The sequence below is a fragment of the Lissotriton vulgaris genome, chromosome 8, assembly GCF_964263255.1.
Source record: "Lissotriton vulgaris chromosome 8, aLisVul1.2, whole genome shotgun sequence".
In the NCBI taxonomy this organism is placed as follows: Eukaryota; Metazoa; Chordata; class Amphibia; order Caudata; family Salamandridae; genus Lissotriton; species Lissotriton vulgaris.
The window spans coordinates 104,103,488-104,119,713 of record NC_141696.1 but is presented as its reverse complement, the minus strand read 5'-3'; the positions used below and the strand labels follow the sequence as shown (position 1 = coordinate 104,119,713).

Genomic DNA, 16,226 nt, shown 5'->3' with positions numbered 1-16,226 from the left:
TTCAATGGAGCTCCCAACATACCAATGTTCTAATTATTACTACGATAAACATTTAACATTAAACATACTGAGTCTGTTATTTTTAGTATAGATGAGTGTATAATTATTACCATCAAGTGGTCAACTACAGTATTCATCGTCACAAATGTATTTTAGAGTGAAATGCAGATTTTAAACATGTAATTGGTAAGTTAGGTTTAAGATTACATCACACTGAACCCCAGCGTGAAGGGACTAGTTGGGTGTTTTTGAAAAATTATCGATCCCTGACAGGGCCGGACTGGGAACCAAAACAGGCCCCGGCAAAGTGCTCGGCCGGCCCCAGGGGGGGGGGTTTGAAGTCTGGGCTCTTTGCCGGGGCCGGTTTTCGGCCGATTTTGTTGCAGGGCTGCATACACAGCCCTGTAACAAAAATGGCCCCCAGGGGCCCAAAACCGGCCCCCACCCTTGCGGGGCACCAGGGGATTGCCCGGTGCCCGCAACGGCCAGTCCAGGCCTGATCCCTGATGGATCACACCCACAGGTTTTGAGGCAACGCCTGATCTACTGAAATAGCCAGACTGGGCTTTTTTTGAAGAACTAATGCCTCCGAAGAAACCTCTGACAAGAAATTCTTTTTTTTCTCAAAAAACCCACGCACTGCAGGTGTGTGGTCCTTCTATGAATTTGAGTCATATGCTTCCAGTACAAACCCAATGCTAGACAGCACACACAGATCTAAGCTGCACACTCTCCGTGTGCCATGTAAGGGACAGGAAAGGCAAAGAAAAGCAACAGACACACATCTTCTAGAGTGGCTCAGAGAACGAATTTGTCCACTGTAGAGATATGTGTAGAGATATGTGTGGATCTTTCTATTTAGGTGTTTGAAATTCTGGAGGTTCCTCTCAGCCACTCATCCTTCCAAGGGTGATTTAAGCTGGAAACATGTGCTATAAAAGCATTCAAGACAGTGGCTGTTTTGGCCGTTTTCTATCCAGTGAGCTATATATACAAGGATATATTTTTAATCTGAGATGCAGCATGGCATCCAAGGAGAACAATATTTCACCTAGGATGCCAGGTAGAAATCTCACCTACCAAAGGTCTATGTACTTCCCCTAGTGCTTCTTAGTTTGGAGTTGAAATAATACATTGACCTCCTCCAACACCCCTTCACCCGCCTCCCCTGCTCCGCACATATGTATCTTTCCCTAATGTTTCTTAGACTGGAGTGAGAATAGTAAACCTGATGTCCTCTAATGTTTAGACTTATCACTAATATCTGGCACGCTGGAGTCAGAATAGTAAATCTGACTACCTCCACCCCAATGTTTACAATTGTTCCAATGTTTATTGCTTCTGGATAATTTGAGAGTATTGTATTTCAAAATATATAGATTTAAAATTAAGTCGTTTCTTTTAATGATTTATTAATGTTTTTAATTAATTTCTATTTTTGTTATGAGATTTAATATTTGAAAACATCATTTAGTTACATATTTTCGATTTTTTTCCAGTGGCTAGATAAAAAGAAAATTTTATTTTTTAATGAATAATTGAGAAAGTTGCATTATGTAATATAAATGATCAATACAATATTGTCTTTAGGAATTATTTGTATATATTTCAGATAATTATGTAAAGTTTTAAATGTATTCTATAATAAATTGATTTCAATAATACGTTAATGTTAGAATGTTGCTATATAAATTGTTAAAATTATTTTAAAGCTATATATATTTTTAAGAATCACATTTTATTGTTTATATGTTGTTCTGTATGTTAAATATTTTTAAAATGTATAATTATTTTTCAATTAAAATAAAGTTCATTACATTTATTTACATTAGTTTACCATTGTAATATTGCTATTTTAATTGACAATGTTTTTTTGGTAAGACTCTTGCACTTTATAGGTAGAGAGATAGAAAGAGGTGCAAATGAGAGCTGAAGGTGCAGGAGGAAGGAAAAAGGCAAATGTGAGAATGGCAGAGCACACAGGGGTGCTGGGGGAAATATAAAAGGTGAACAATTAACTAATACCCTAAAAATGTTAATATCTTGCCTAATGTTTTTCACAATGGGTTACCAGGCCCCACAAAACTTTAAAACCTAGGGTCCACAAATGATTGTAACAGCTCTGCTTTGGTGTTGATCAAATTTCTTTAGCATTCTAATTGAAAGAGGGATTATAGGCACACACCACCCATGGCTGGCCAGATGGCACAGTGAGTTAAATGATTATCTCTGTAAACTTCAGGCCTTGAGTTCAAGTTCTCACAGAATCAACTCAACCTTCATCCTTCTCCAGTCGCTGAATTGATGCCAATAAAATGGATAATAGTAACAGCTGTTATTTATAGAAATTGAAGGCAAGAAAATGATGGTATAAAGCACTGTATAAAAACCAATGATCATTACTATAATTAGAGCCCGACTCATTAGTAGACGAGGGGTATCACACGTAGTCAGACAGACTATGGAAATCAAGTGTTCTTAAAATTACCTAGAAAAGTGAGGTAATCTTAAATATTACTTAGATATACATTGATGAGCTGTATTCTAAGATGCAACTGCTTCCCATTTTCAATGTATTGTGTATAGAAATAATGCTTTGGATAATTTTAAGTTATGGACACAAATCCCTACTTCACGAAATTAGAAGTGTACAGACATAGCTTTCTAGGGTCATGTACTCCTCTACTTTCTTAGATGTTCATGGACAGAGCCTTGTTGGGTCAATTATTCCTTACATTTCTTGAGTGTATACATACATTGCTTTCTAGGGTAATTTATTCCTTTACTTCCTCAGATGTATACAGACATAGCATAAAAGGGTAATTTATTCCTTTACTTCCTTGGATGTCTGCAGACATAGCTTTCTAGAGTCATTTATTCCTTTACTTCATTTGATGTGTGGAGACATTGCTTTCTGGGGTAACTTGTTTCTTTATTTCCTTAGATGTGTACAGAAATAGCTTCCTAGGATCATTTGTTCCTTTACTTCCTTAGATGTATACCAACATAGTTTTCTGGGGTCACTTGTTTCTTTATTTCCTTAGATGTGTAAAGACAGAGCTTTCTAGTGTCATTTGTTCCTTTACTTCCTTAGATGTGTGCAGACATATCATTCTAGTGTCATTTGTTCCTTTACTTCCTTAGATGTGTGCAGACATAGCTTTCTAGGGTCATGTGTTCCTTTAATTTCTTAGATGTTTACAGACATATCATTCTAGGGTCATTGTTCCTTTACTTCCTTTGATGTGTACAGACATAGCTTTCAAGGTCATTTATTCCTTTACTTCATGAGATGTGTTCAGACATAGCTTTATAGAGTAATTTATTCGTTTACTTTTTTGGATGTGTACAGACATAGCTTTCTAGGGTAATTTGTTCCTTTACTTTTTTTGGATGTGTACAGACATAGCTTTCCTGGGTCATTTGTTCCTTTACTTCCTTAGATGGATACGGAAATAGCTTTCTAGGGTCATTTGTTCCTTTACTTCCTTGGATGGATACGGACATAGCTTTCTAGGGTCGTTTGTTCCTTTACTTTCTTGGATGGATACAAACATAGCTTTCTAGTGTCAGTTGTTCCTTTACTTCCTTTGATGGATATAGACAGAGCTTTCTAGGGTTATTTCTTCCTTTACTTCGTTGGATGGATACAGACATAGCTTTCTAGGTTGTTTTGTTCCTTTACTTTCTTGGATGGATAAAGACATAGCTTTCTAGTGTCATTTGTTCCATTACTTCCTTTGATGGATACAGACAGAGTTTTCTAGGGTCATTTGTTCCATCATTTTGTTTTTCACTGGCCTAAAGTAAATATGTAGAAGCCCTGAATAAACAGACCACATAATACAACAAATCAATACATAGTGGCCTTTTATTTAATGAAACATTTGGCTTGCACCATTTACAAAACAAAGTGCACACACTTAGTTGCAAACTTGTATTAACAGTTTAAAAGTGCATATAAGTACACTGTAGTAAGACACAAACACTATGCATCAATACAACCACCAAATTGTGGGGGGGAAAACAAATTTAATCTTTATGTGCATTGAATGAGATGTTGCTCTTATTAGAAAGAACAATGGATTAAACCCAGATCTGTGACTGGGGGTGAATGTTTTGCCAATGTGCAACATTCCGTCCATCACCTTGTGTGTTTAGCTGTTCACCCTATGTGGGAAGGGTATGACCAGATGTGGGTCCCGTGCTCACTGCGTCCCTGGAGTCAAGCTATCATGGCTGAAGACGGCTGATAGCCAGAAACCGGTCCTAGGATGCTTGATTCTGGTCCAGGGAAGACATGGCTTGGCAGTTCGGTTTGGACTGTTCCCATGTGGCACAGGGTCAAGACTGATTTGCATATGGTCATGTCTGAACTGGGGTGGCTTGGTGTGCAAAATGACGATGGAATAAACCCAGATCTGTGACTGGGGGTGAATATTTTGCCAATGTGCAACATTCCGTCCATCACATTGTGTGTTTTTCTGTTCACCCTATGTGGGAAGGGTATGCCCAGACGTGGGTCCCGTGCTCACTGCACCACTGGAGTCAAACTATCCTGGCTGAAGACAGCTGATAGCCAGAAACCGGTCCTGGGGGGCTTGATTCTGGTCCAGGGAAGACATGGCTTGGCAGTTCGGTCTAGACTGTTCCCATATGGCACAGGGTCGACTGATTTGCCATGTCTGAACTGGGTTGGCGTGGTGAGCAAAATAACGATGGATTAAACCCAGATCTGTGACTGGGGGTGAATGTTTCCCCAATGTGCAACATTCCGTCCATCACCTTGTGTGTTTTGCTGTTCACCCTATGTGGGAAGGGTAGGCCCAGATGTGGGTCCTGTGCTCACTGCGCCACTGGAGTCAAGCTATCCTGGCTGAAGACGGCTGATAGCCAGACACCGGTCCTAGGATGCTTGATTCTGGTCCAGGGAAGACATGGCTTGGCAGTTCGGTCTGGACTGTTCCCATGTGGCACAGGGTCAAGACTGATTTGCATATGGCCATGTCTAAACTGGGGTGGCATGGTGAGCAAAATAACAATGGATTAAACCCAGATCTGTGACTGGGGGTGAATGTTTTGCCAATGTGCAACATTCCTTCCATCACCTTGTGTGTTTTGCTGTTCACCCTATGTGGGAAGGGTATGTCCAGACGTGGGTCCCGTGCTCACTGCGCCACTGGAGTCAAGCTATCCTGGCTGAAGACGGCTGATAGCCAGACACCGGTCCTAGGATGCTTGATTCTGGTCCAGGGAAGACATGGCTTGGCAGTTCGGTCTGGACTGTTCCCATGTGGCACAGGGTCAAGACTGATTTGCATATGGTCATGTCTGAACTGGGGTGGGTTGGCGTGGTGAGCAAAATAACGATGGATTAAACCCAGATCTGTGACTGGGGGTGAATGTTTTGCCAATGTGCAACATTCCGTCCATCACATTGTGTGTTTTGCTGTTCACCCTATGTGGGAAGGGTATGCCCAGACGTGTGTCCCGTGCTCACTGAACCACTGGAGTCAAACTATCCTGGCTGAAGACAGCTGATAGCCAGAAACCGGTCCTGGGGGGCTTGATTCTGGTCCAGGGAAGACATGGCTTGGCAGTTCGGTCTAGACTCTTCCCATGTGGCACATGGTCAAGATTGATTTGCTTATGGCCATGTCTGAACTGAGGTGGCTTGGTGAGCAAAATAACGATGGATTAAACCCAGATCTGTGACTGGGGGTGAATGTTTTGCCAATGTGCAACATTCCGTCCATCACCTTGTGTGTTTTGCTTATTAGAAAGACGTCATAGCACTTGGGTATGACTACAGTAACAAAGAAATACCTCAATAATCAGGCGGCCCGACTTTTGTAAACCATTTTCCCCGGGTTGCAAAGGGGTCACAACTAACTTTTCAAAATGTATTTTTGCCTTGAATACATCTGTGCAGATGAAGTTGTTCCTTGATCTTAAAAATATTTAGTTGGCTAAGTGCTTTTGGCCGCCATTACAATCAGCTGTGCTGTGATATTTATTAGGCTTGATAAAGCACAACTCCGCCAAGTCAGAATTTGTCGGGTGCAATAAATACCACTCAATTACAAGCTTTTGGGGAATAACGTGCAGATTTCAATGCTTACCTCACCAAAATCTGCATGTTATAGTCAATACCAGGAATTTTCCCTTGATAAATATCAGCAGGTTTGCTCTTACGATGGTCATCACCAAATTCAAGACTGCGATATGTGCGGTAACAGAAGTTATAACATATATCACAATGACCGTGGCAACCCGTGATTAGGGGCTCTGTGGTGATGTTTACCCAAGAAAAAGAATGGGTGGTCATAGCATTGAGGGTCAATATAACGACAAAGGGGGCACAGTAGGTGAAAAATAATGGACTGGAATGCTACCCAGAGTGACTGCCAATAATTTAGACTATTCACAAGAATTCCTCCCATGATCTGTTTCGTGATATTGATGTATGGATGGTTAGCCAGGCAGATATGTTCTTCCACTTCTGGATCTGAGTTTACCACCTGTGGGAGTGTCATTACTCAGTAACAGTGTTACCACAAACAGCATTTGGGTTGCTATTGCAGACCAGGAAACAGGGCCCCTTCACATTAGAAAGCCATATCATCAATATCTCTGCCTATTTCTCCTTCAAACAAACAGTGCTTGGACTCCCACAAATATAGAGGCTTTTCCTTTGCCTGTCCCAACCAATGAAAAAGCTGCCTCACCAGACATGGAAAAAGACATCATCACCCTTCTGTAGATACCCTTCACGATAGACAGCATCATAAGGACGTTTGCTCAGAGTGGTGAGGTGTGCTCAAGGGACAGGGTTCTCCCCCTAACAACTCAGCCAACTAGGTCCTATGCCATTCACCTTGGACTTCTACCTAAGGCTTTGAAGGCTCTTCCACGGTTGCAAATATATAAACATATATAAAAATGTAACATTTGTTATTTATCAAACATATATTTTTATATCATTATCAAAAGGGCTTCCCCCACATACAGAAGAACAAAAAGCAGCCTACAAACAACCCCATTCAACTGCTCTGACTGACTTTACATATGTTTCTTATCTATACACAGATTCTGTATAAAAACATTCTAGGAACACCTTATCTATTAACTCATCTTTTATGCTCTCTATTTTGTAGGCAGTCATTGAAAAGGTAGGCTTAAAAAAACGTTCAATTTTTGAAAATATAGAGAGCATGAGAGATGAATAGGATGCTTTCTCATTCTTCTGTTGTTTACAATTGTGATATGATTATGCTATATTTTATTAATTATTATGCGTTATGTTATTTGTGTATCACATATTTGTAGCTGTAAGTGGCTGTGATGTCTCTACACATGCCAGAGAGGCTTCCACAGCTTTGAAGGGCCCCAGGGCATTTCCTAGAAGCCAAAGCATAGTCTGTTGGGTGGTGAAGGTTGGTATCTCCCATCTGCCATGGCCCATGAGGTTGGTCTTATCCCAACACCTAGCATAGACATGGATGATGGGAGTATTTTCAGGCCTTTAGCTCATTTCTGCAAAGTCAGAGCAAGTAATTTCTGCCCAGCCTGGATCCTTCCCATTCTTTTTCCATAGGATCATGGAAAGCCTTGAGCCGCGAGTAAGAGCACTGATAACACAACCATCAGCATGAGGAGTGAAGAGGGTCTCTGCCTTGATGCACCTGCCAACAAACAACAGAGAGAGGAATCAGAAATCTGCTTTTAACTGCAACACGATTTACAAGAAACATTAGCCAGATGTACTGTCGACTGTGTTGCATCACAGAGCAGTGTTAGTGCTGGGTCCGCTGGGTTGCATCGCCGAGCAGTGTTTGTGCAGTATCGGCTGTGTTGCATCGCAGAGCAGTGTTAGTGCTGGGTCCGCTGGGTTGCATCGCCGAGCATTGTTTGTGCAGGGTCCAATGTGTAGCATCGCAGAGCAGTGTTTGTGTGGTATCAGCTGTGTTGCATCACAGAGCAGTGTTAGTGCTGGGTCCGCTGGGTTGCATCGCCGAGCATTGTTTGTGCAGTATCGGCTGTGTTGCATCGCAGAGCAGTGTTTGTGCAGGGTCCAATGTGTAGCATCGCAGAGCAGTGTTTGTGTGGTATCAGCTGTGTTGCATCGCAGAGCAGTGTTTGTGCAGGGTCCGCTGGGTTGCATTGCAGAGCCGTGTTTGTGCAGGGTCCACTGGGTTGCATTGCAGAGCAGTGTTTGTGCAGGGTCCGCTGGGTTGCATCGCCGAGCATTGTTTGTGCAGAGTCCAATGTGTAGCCTCGCAGAGCAGTGTTTGTCTGGTATCAGCTGTATTGCATCACAGAGCAGTGTTAGTGCTGGGTCCGCTGGGTTGCATCGCCGAGCAGTGTTTGTGCAGTATCGGCTGTGTTGCATCGCAGAGCAGTGTTAGTGCTGGGTCCGCTGGGTTGCATCGCCGAGCATTGTTTGTGCAGGGTCCAATGTGTAGCATCGCAGAGCAGTGTTTGTGTGGTATCAGCTGTGTTGCATCACAGAGCAGTGTTAGTGCTGGGTCCGCTGGGTTGCATCGCCGAGCAGTGTTTGTGCAGTATCGGCTGTGTTGCATCGCAGAGCAGTGTTTGTGCAGGGTCCGCTGGGTTGCATTGCAGAGCCGTGTTTGTGCAGGGTCCACTGGGTTGCATTGCAGAGCAGTGTTTGTGCAGTATCCGCTGTGTCGCATCGCAGAGCAGTCTTTGTGCAGTATCAGACACAGATCACTCCTGAGGCACAGCCGGGAGGAAACGCTCGATACTCGTTTTTAAAAATAAACCACTGTATTTTGTGTATTATTTTAATTGTAAACTCACTTACTTCTGGGCACTTTGAACTGTACTCTGCTAAATTCCCCCGCGCAGCGGATCTTAGCGCTGCCGCGGGTTGAGATCGCCACAGACGCCATTACGCGCCACAACCTTGGCCTCGCCCACTCTAGCGAGGCCACGCCCACTCCGCCCTGCCTATTTAAGCCGCGCTGAAAACTAGCACGCCATAGGACACAGATCACTCCTGAGGCACAGCCGGGAGGAAACGCTCGATACTCGTTTTTAAAAACAAACCACTGTATTTTGTGTATTATTTTAATTGTAAACTCACTTACTTCTGGGCACTTTGAACTGTACTCTACTAAATTCCCCCGCGCAGCGGATCTTAGCGCTGCCGCGGGTTGAGATCGCCACAGATGCCATTTCGCGCCACAACCTTGGCCACGCCCACTCTAGCGAGGCCACGCCCACTACACTATTTCAATGTGCATTCCCCGGTCGTGCAGCGGGCGCGCCGTTAGCGCGCCGAAGGCGCGCCAAAGGTAAGCCCGTCTGCGCCCGTCCGCGCCAGACCGGGCCTAGGGACCAGCCAAGCCAGCCACTCCATCTCATACTCGGCTGACTCCCTGAGAGATCTACAACTTCCTGACCTCACACCCTCCCCCTTCACCATTAGACGCATCTCCATGACTGGCATCACCTCGTCCGATTGGCACTCCACCAGTCCGGTCATGCCTCTCACCCAACCCACCAAGAGCAATACTACCATCAGGGTTCTCTATTTGAACACCCGCTCCCTGGTAAAACATCACACCGACATCTTCATCCTACTATTCAACGAGAAACCGGACGTTCTCCTGCTCACCGAAACATGGTTGAATGCAGACTCTCTTCCCGACATCCTGGCGGCCCTCCCCCCAGACTATTACATCCTCCGCGCCAATCGGCCAGGAAATCGCACTGGGGGTGGGGTAGTGGCCATAATCTTCAAACGCCTGAACTTCATCTCTACTCCGTCCATTTCCCTCCTGGGAGTAGATAATCTCATCTTCAGCCTTAAAACGGACAGCGGGGCCTTAACACTCCTTTTCCTCTACCGTCCCCCACAACCGATGCCTTCCTTCGCGGCCACCCTGACTGATCAGCTGATCAACCTCCTCACCTCCAACCCCAGATTTGCCCTCTTCGGCGACCTCAATTTCTGGTTTAATGATATCAACGCTGGGCCCCATGCCTTGGAGTTCTTCGAGGCTCTCACCAGCCTCAACCTGACCCAACAAATCACCTCGCCTACCCATATTAAGGGCCACATTCTGGACCAAATATGGACCCAAAACCTAACTCTCTCCCCCCATCCGTCTCACCTTGTTCCTGGTCAGACCACCATCTAATAGATACCACCCTCACGATCACCGGTAGAACCCCCACTCCCCTGAGGGCTGGCGGCCTATCTCGCAAATGGAGTTCCTACGACTCCGAAGGATTTCTTGCGACTCTCTCAGACACCCGGCCTGCCATCGACTCGCGAACCAACATTGACAAATTTGCATCATATGCACCTGGCTGCAGTCAGCCAGCGACCAATTTGCCCCCTTAATTAAATTCCCTCCGACCAGACACCACAACTCTCACAGATGGTTTTCGGATGATCTCAAAAAACTCAAACTGAAGGTACGTCAGCTAGAAAGGACATGGCGACGCAACTACTCCGAATCAGACAGATTGCAATACACCTCAGCCAGCAGAGACTACAAAACCGCAATTGCATTAGCGAAATCAACCCACTTCTCTGACCGAATCTCCTCCTCGGACAACAAATCTAAAGACATTTTTTAAATTATGAACGAACTTACAGCTGATGACAGAACCCTCCCAGACCAAACCCCCACCCAAGAAAGTTGTGACGCTCTCAATCTTTTTTTCATTGAAAAAATTAATAAAATCAAAGCATCGATCCCCACCGCCCCTCAGACCTCCACTCCTGACACTCCCATCAACAACTCCTCCATCTTTACCGAATTCCCCCCTATCAACACTGCTTCCTTAGCACAGCTTGCATCCCGGATAAAATCTGGCTCCCCGAATGATGGCTGCCCACCCTCAGTCCTACGAAGCGTTCATTCCCTACCTGAATGCATCTTACCTCTTCTGAACGGTTCGCTCAGCACAGGTATTGTCCCCAGATCTTTCAAAGAGGCCATCCTAGTCCCGCTACTTAAGAAACCTGGCGCGGACCCAGCGGAATTGTCCAACTACCGCCCCATATCGCTTCTGCCTTATCTCTCCAAACTACTTGAAGCGCACGCCACTAGTTGCCTCTCCAATTTCATTGAGACCTCTTGCTACCTGGAGCCTAATCAGGCCGGCTTCAGGCCCTCTTTTTCTACCGAAGCTGTCATCCTAGCTGTTCTGGACACACTGAGGAGAAATGCCGACTCGGGGACCCCCAGGCCCTCGTTCTCCTGGATCTGTCAGCCGCGTTTGACACAGTTGACGATAAAATCTTGCTTCACCGTGTCGAACAGGCTGGCATCCAGGACCCCACCCTCAGCTGGATTCGGTCCTTCTTGTCTGGTAGAACTCAAGCCGTCCGGCTGGGCCCCTACACAGCACCCAAGACCCACACATCATGCGGAGTTCCCCAGGGCTCCTCCCTGTCACCTCTACTATTTAACCTTTACCTCCGGCCCCTACTCCACTCACTTCGCAACTGGGACATCACAGTTTATAACTATGCCGATGATCTGCAGATCATCTTTCCACTCAACTCCCCCAACGCGGTAGACAACTTCCACGCCGTTATGCTTCATATCCAAGACTGGATGAACTCCAATCAACTGAAGCTGAACCCCGGGAAAACCGAGCTCCTTCTCCCGGGCTCCAGCCCCTCTTTTTGGGGAACCCAGTTCTGGCCTACTGAACTGGGCCTTCCTCCGACCCCCTCAATCTCTGTAAAAAGCCTCGGCGTGACCATAGACGCCGAACTCTCCCTCCGACCCCATGTCGGCTCCGTGATTTCATCTTGCTCCTTCCAACTCAGAAAGATTCGGAAGGTTAGTCACTTGCTTCCCCCACCTGCTCTGATCCAAGTAATTATTTCTCTTGTGCTCTCCCGCTTGGATTTTTCCAACGGTATCTATCACGGACTTCCAAAAACACTTCTTCACCGCCTTCAGGTAATCCAGAACCAGGCAGCTCGCATCATCTTTAAATCCCCAAGATGGCAATCGGCCAAACCCTTGATGCATAAACTGCACTGGTTGCCTATAGAACAGAGGGTGGCCTTCAAGCTGGGCTGCCTCACGTTCAAAGCTCTCCACTGCACCAGTCCTGCCTTCCTTACCTCCCTCATCATTCCCTATCGCCCAAACCGCAATTTACGCTTTGCCCATCTTCAGTCGCTTGTCGTACCCAAAACCAAGACCAACAAATTCGGCGGACGAAGGTTTGCCCTCCTGGCCCGAAGTTTTGGAACTCTCTCCCCCTGACCATCGAATCAAGCAGCTCCCTTCTTCACTTTAGGAAGCTGCTCAAAACCTTCCTCTTTCCCCCACCCTGCTACCCCTGCATAAACCCCAGTCTGTGTATCAACTCTGTCCTATAGCAGCAGGAAACCCATGGTGTCAGTGCGCTCTACACATTTCATTTAATAATAATCGGTTGGGTTGCATCGCAGAGCAGTGTTTGGGCAGTATCGACTGGGTTGCATCGCAGAGCAGTCTTTGTGCAGTATCAGTTGGGTTGCATGGCAGAGCAGTCATTGTGCAGTATCGGTTGGGTTGCATCACAGAGCAGTTTTTGTGCAGGGTCCGCTGTGTTGCATCGCAGAGCAGTGTTTGTGCAGTATCGGCTGTGTTGCATAGCAGAGCAATCTTTGTGCAGTATTGGCTGGGTTGTATCACAGAGTAGTGTTTGTGCAGTGTTGGTTGGGTTGCATCACAGAGCAGTGTTTGTGCAGGGTCCGCGCGGTTGCATTGCAGAGCAGTGCGTTGCATCGTAGAGCCATGTTTGATCAGTATCTGCGATGCAGACCAGCCAACTGTTTGTATTGTGTCTGCGAAATGTACTAATGAGAAGCAGCACAAAGAGCCCATTCACAAAGATTCACAGAACTCCTTTCTCACTCATATTCACAGGGGAAGAGGGCTGCACTGCAAGGGTCAGCAGGCTTTTGTCTCTGCATCCACATTTCGAAATCACAACACTGTACCTTAAAGGTACAATGCAGCACAATGGGAAAAGGGACATTGGGAAGAACCTTCAGCAGTCCACAGCATCACTATCTGCTTCCTCAGATGCTCACAGCTGCAGTAGCCAAGTGCCTTAATATTAATTGTGAGATGTTTAATGTATTTTAAATGACTGTGTGTACTAAAGCACAGTGCTGAGTACCTAGGATTGTGACAATTGATAAAACAATGTATATAGGGTGTCTAACTTTGAGAAATCCGTATATGAATGCTGCAGAAGACCTGAAAACACTTACTTTTCAACCTATATTGATCTATCCTGAAAACAGAGCCACATTGGTTGCATATCACAATGTCCCGTGACAAAATACCATCCTGCCATAATGCTGTGACAGGAGTACCAACTACCACAATATTGTCAAGTACGTAGGCAAGTATGGATGTACTGTTCTTAACTTCACATTTACATACCTTGATGATATATCAGAATAGTGCATCTATTAGTACCTACTTATACATCACAATATTGTGGTAGTTGATGTTCTGGTCAGAATGTTATGGCAGGATGACACTGTGTAGTGCGTGTGTATTGTATGCATGTGCTGGGTGTATGTGTGCCTCTGCATGGCACAATACATGGAACATTCTGGGCTCCATGTTGAGAGACCCAGGGCTCACTTGAGGAGCATGAGGAGGTAGAGGAATCCCCCCCAGACAGGTTCATGGATTGCTGTATTCCTGTTAGCGGAGGAGGAAGAGGCAGCTCATTCAGCACACTTCAAAGGGGGCTCCTTGATTCAAAGAGGTCATAGGAAGAGGGCCTGGGCCCATCTCAGGCGGTACATCACATCAGGCTCATATGAGAATGATAAACAGCAGGACTAGTGACCAGGGCTAAACTTTTGATATACATAGCACTGTGGCTGACATCCAGGTGTGACCCTCTAGCCCATGGCCTGTGTTGTCAGGATAACAGATGTGGGTTAGCTCCTGTTGTGAGAGACTGCTTCCGGAGAAAAGACAGAAGGGAGAGCACTGCAAAAGGAAGCAGACTCTAACATAAACTTCAAAGACTCAGACCCAAAATCACATTTGGTGTTTGAAAATGGATTATAAGAGGGGGAACACAAGGCCCCCAAAATTGACAACTGTCAAGCAGCCAGTCAGGCTGTCCGGGGAGGAGAAGCTCTTCAAGACTTCTGCCTTTGACCAGGACTGGGGATCAAGGCCTGACAGGGGACATCAACTAGGGAAATCCAAGAACACCTGCCTCTGGAGCACCACCATCTGCCTGGTTACCAAGACCAGTGTGCCCAGTGAGGAAGAGGAGATCGCTGGCGGGGACAAGGTCCAGTGCGGGATCCTGGCGAGTGGATCCCTGTAGCGAGGTGAGAGGAGAGAAGTGCTGTGCCTAATGAGCAGTTGCCCATAGGTGGTGTGTAAGTTAGCAACCCTGTATACATCAGGGGACCATCGCGAAGTTAACAATGGAAATTGGGCTGTTGCCCATGTGAGGTGTATATGTGCTGTGACGTTAACCGTGCTGATTGGGCATCAACCGTGTGTAAGCAAGATGAGGCTCTCGTGGAGCTAACCATGCCAATCAGACTGTTGCCCGTGGGTGGTGTGTAAAGTGGTGAACCTATTACCAGGGGCTGGGGTGGGCGTCAAGAAGTTAGCTGTGCTGATAACGTCATGGCATGTGTGCAGCTGGAGAGTGGGGGCCCAGTATGCCAGAGGGGGCCGTGGTGTGGAGGAACTCAGCCCATTGTCCGAGTGCAGAGGAGATGAGGTGACCCTGATCATAGCCTAGCTGTTGCTCTCGTCGAGAGGAGAGGTGGCCGTAATGACCAGTGTGGTCCCGAGCCCTGACTGAGATTTGGAACCAGGAGCCGTCGAAACACCACCGCCCCTCACCTATGGGAAGGATCAAAGGAAAGTTACTTGGAGGAGCACTGAGGGCACCCAGTCACTGCACATGCAGAGCCGCAAGTGTTTCTCACAAAAGAAGCCACTGCAATCTTCGCACCTGTGAGTGAGAAGCTGTCAGAGACTCTGGTCAGACAATTCCTGCAGGTGAGACTGATCGAAGGGCCAGAAGGCACTGAGGAACTTGTTTGCCAGATAGCGCTTCAGCACTGGAAAATATTTGACTTTTCTAAAAGAGTCAGATTGGTTCTCCTGAGACTCCAGCTGCTCGTGGGGCCTAACATGAATGTCACTTATAGTGAATGGGGAATAACCACTAACACTAGTGACAGGGAAGGAGGGACTCAGGGACATGCCTGCTGAATACTAGAGCCCAGACTTTAGGGAGCTGTGTGTATTGTTTGTGTCAAGCATTTCAATTTGTGTTTGTATATGCACACTACTTTTGTCGTAAAAGATAGTATTTGACCGGAGATTCATTTATTGCTGCTATTGAACGTACTTTGAGTTGTTAGGAAACAAAGCACTATGCACTTTATTCTATTCTGCACTTCATATAAAACGGCGAGAAGTACATTTTAGTTCCATTACTAAGGAAAATCTGCCCTTGCACATATAGGGATGGTTTTAACCTTTTGCACTCACTGCTGCCCCTGATATTTGCACTGCGGTAGCCAACTACATAAAAGTCTCTTTGGCTATCATAAAATGCTATGAGCAAGCGCTCCCGTATAATGAATTGTTTTAATGTATGCTGTTTTAAGCTCATGTTATTGTGGACTCAGAATCTTATGTCTCTTTGGAACATTTACTACCTATACATTACTATGTTGCTCCAATTCGGTTATTTTATGTAAAGAATTTTATCTCTCTGGAATTTTATGAATTAATTTTCCTTTAATTCATTATTTGTATTTGTTATACAACATTGTGATAACTTTATTGTACACTTTTAGGGCTCAGGCAAACTGAAATGAAGTTGTTGCTGAGAGTTGTTATCCTTTCTTCACCTCCCCTCCCCCTCAAGAGGCCTTGGACGGCTCAATCTGTGCTACTACTAAGAGTCAAGTGCTCTCTTTTAGGACAAGGGGTTCAAATTGACTTAACCCTTATGTGTCCGATCTTTTCACTTTGTTTTTAATTGAGTTTGAATCACCCCTCTATTAAAAGTGTTGGTTGGGGGAGTGGTCTACACTCATTTTAACTGCACCTATGTGTTGTATTATTACACGTACTAAAAACTGGAACCCGATGAAGACAAATGGCTACCTACCATGTGTGGGTGCCTGAGGGCTCCTTTTTCCTAACTGGGAATCCACAACCTTTAAT

The 16,226-nt window shown here is 45.5% G+C and overlaps 1 protein-coding gene across 3 annotated transcripts in view; it reads right to left on the bottom strand.

The window, feature by feature from the left end:
- Positions 1 to 3,853: 3,853 nt before the first annotated feature.
- Positions 3,854 to 16,226, bottom strand: part of LOC147693542 (GPI-linked NAD(P)(+)--arginine ADP-ribosyltransferase 1-like) — a 73,841-nt gene continuing 61,468 nt past the window's right edge. For all 3 annotated transcript variants that reach the window (XM_086933757.1, XM_086933756.1, XM_086933758.1), the window contains one exon: positions 3,854 to 7,685. In XM_086933757.1, the coding sequence (XP_086789883.1) occupies positions 7,600 to 7,685 (86 nt within the window). In that variant the 3' untranslated portion in view covers positions 3,854 to 7,599. The remainder of the gene's footprint in view (positions 7,686 to 16,226) is intronic.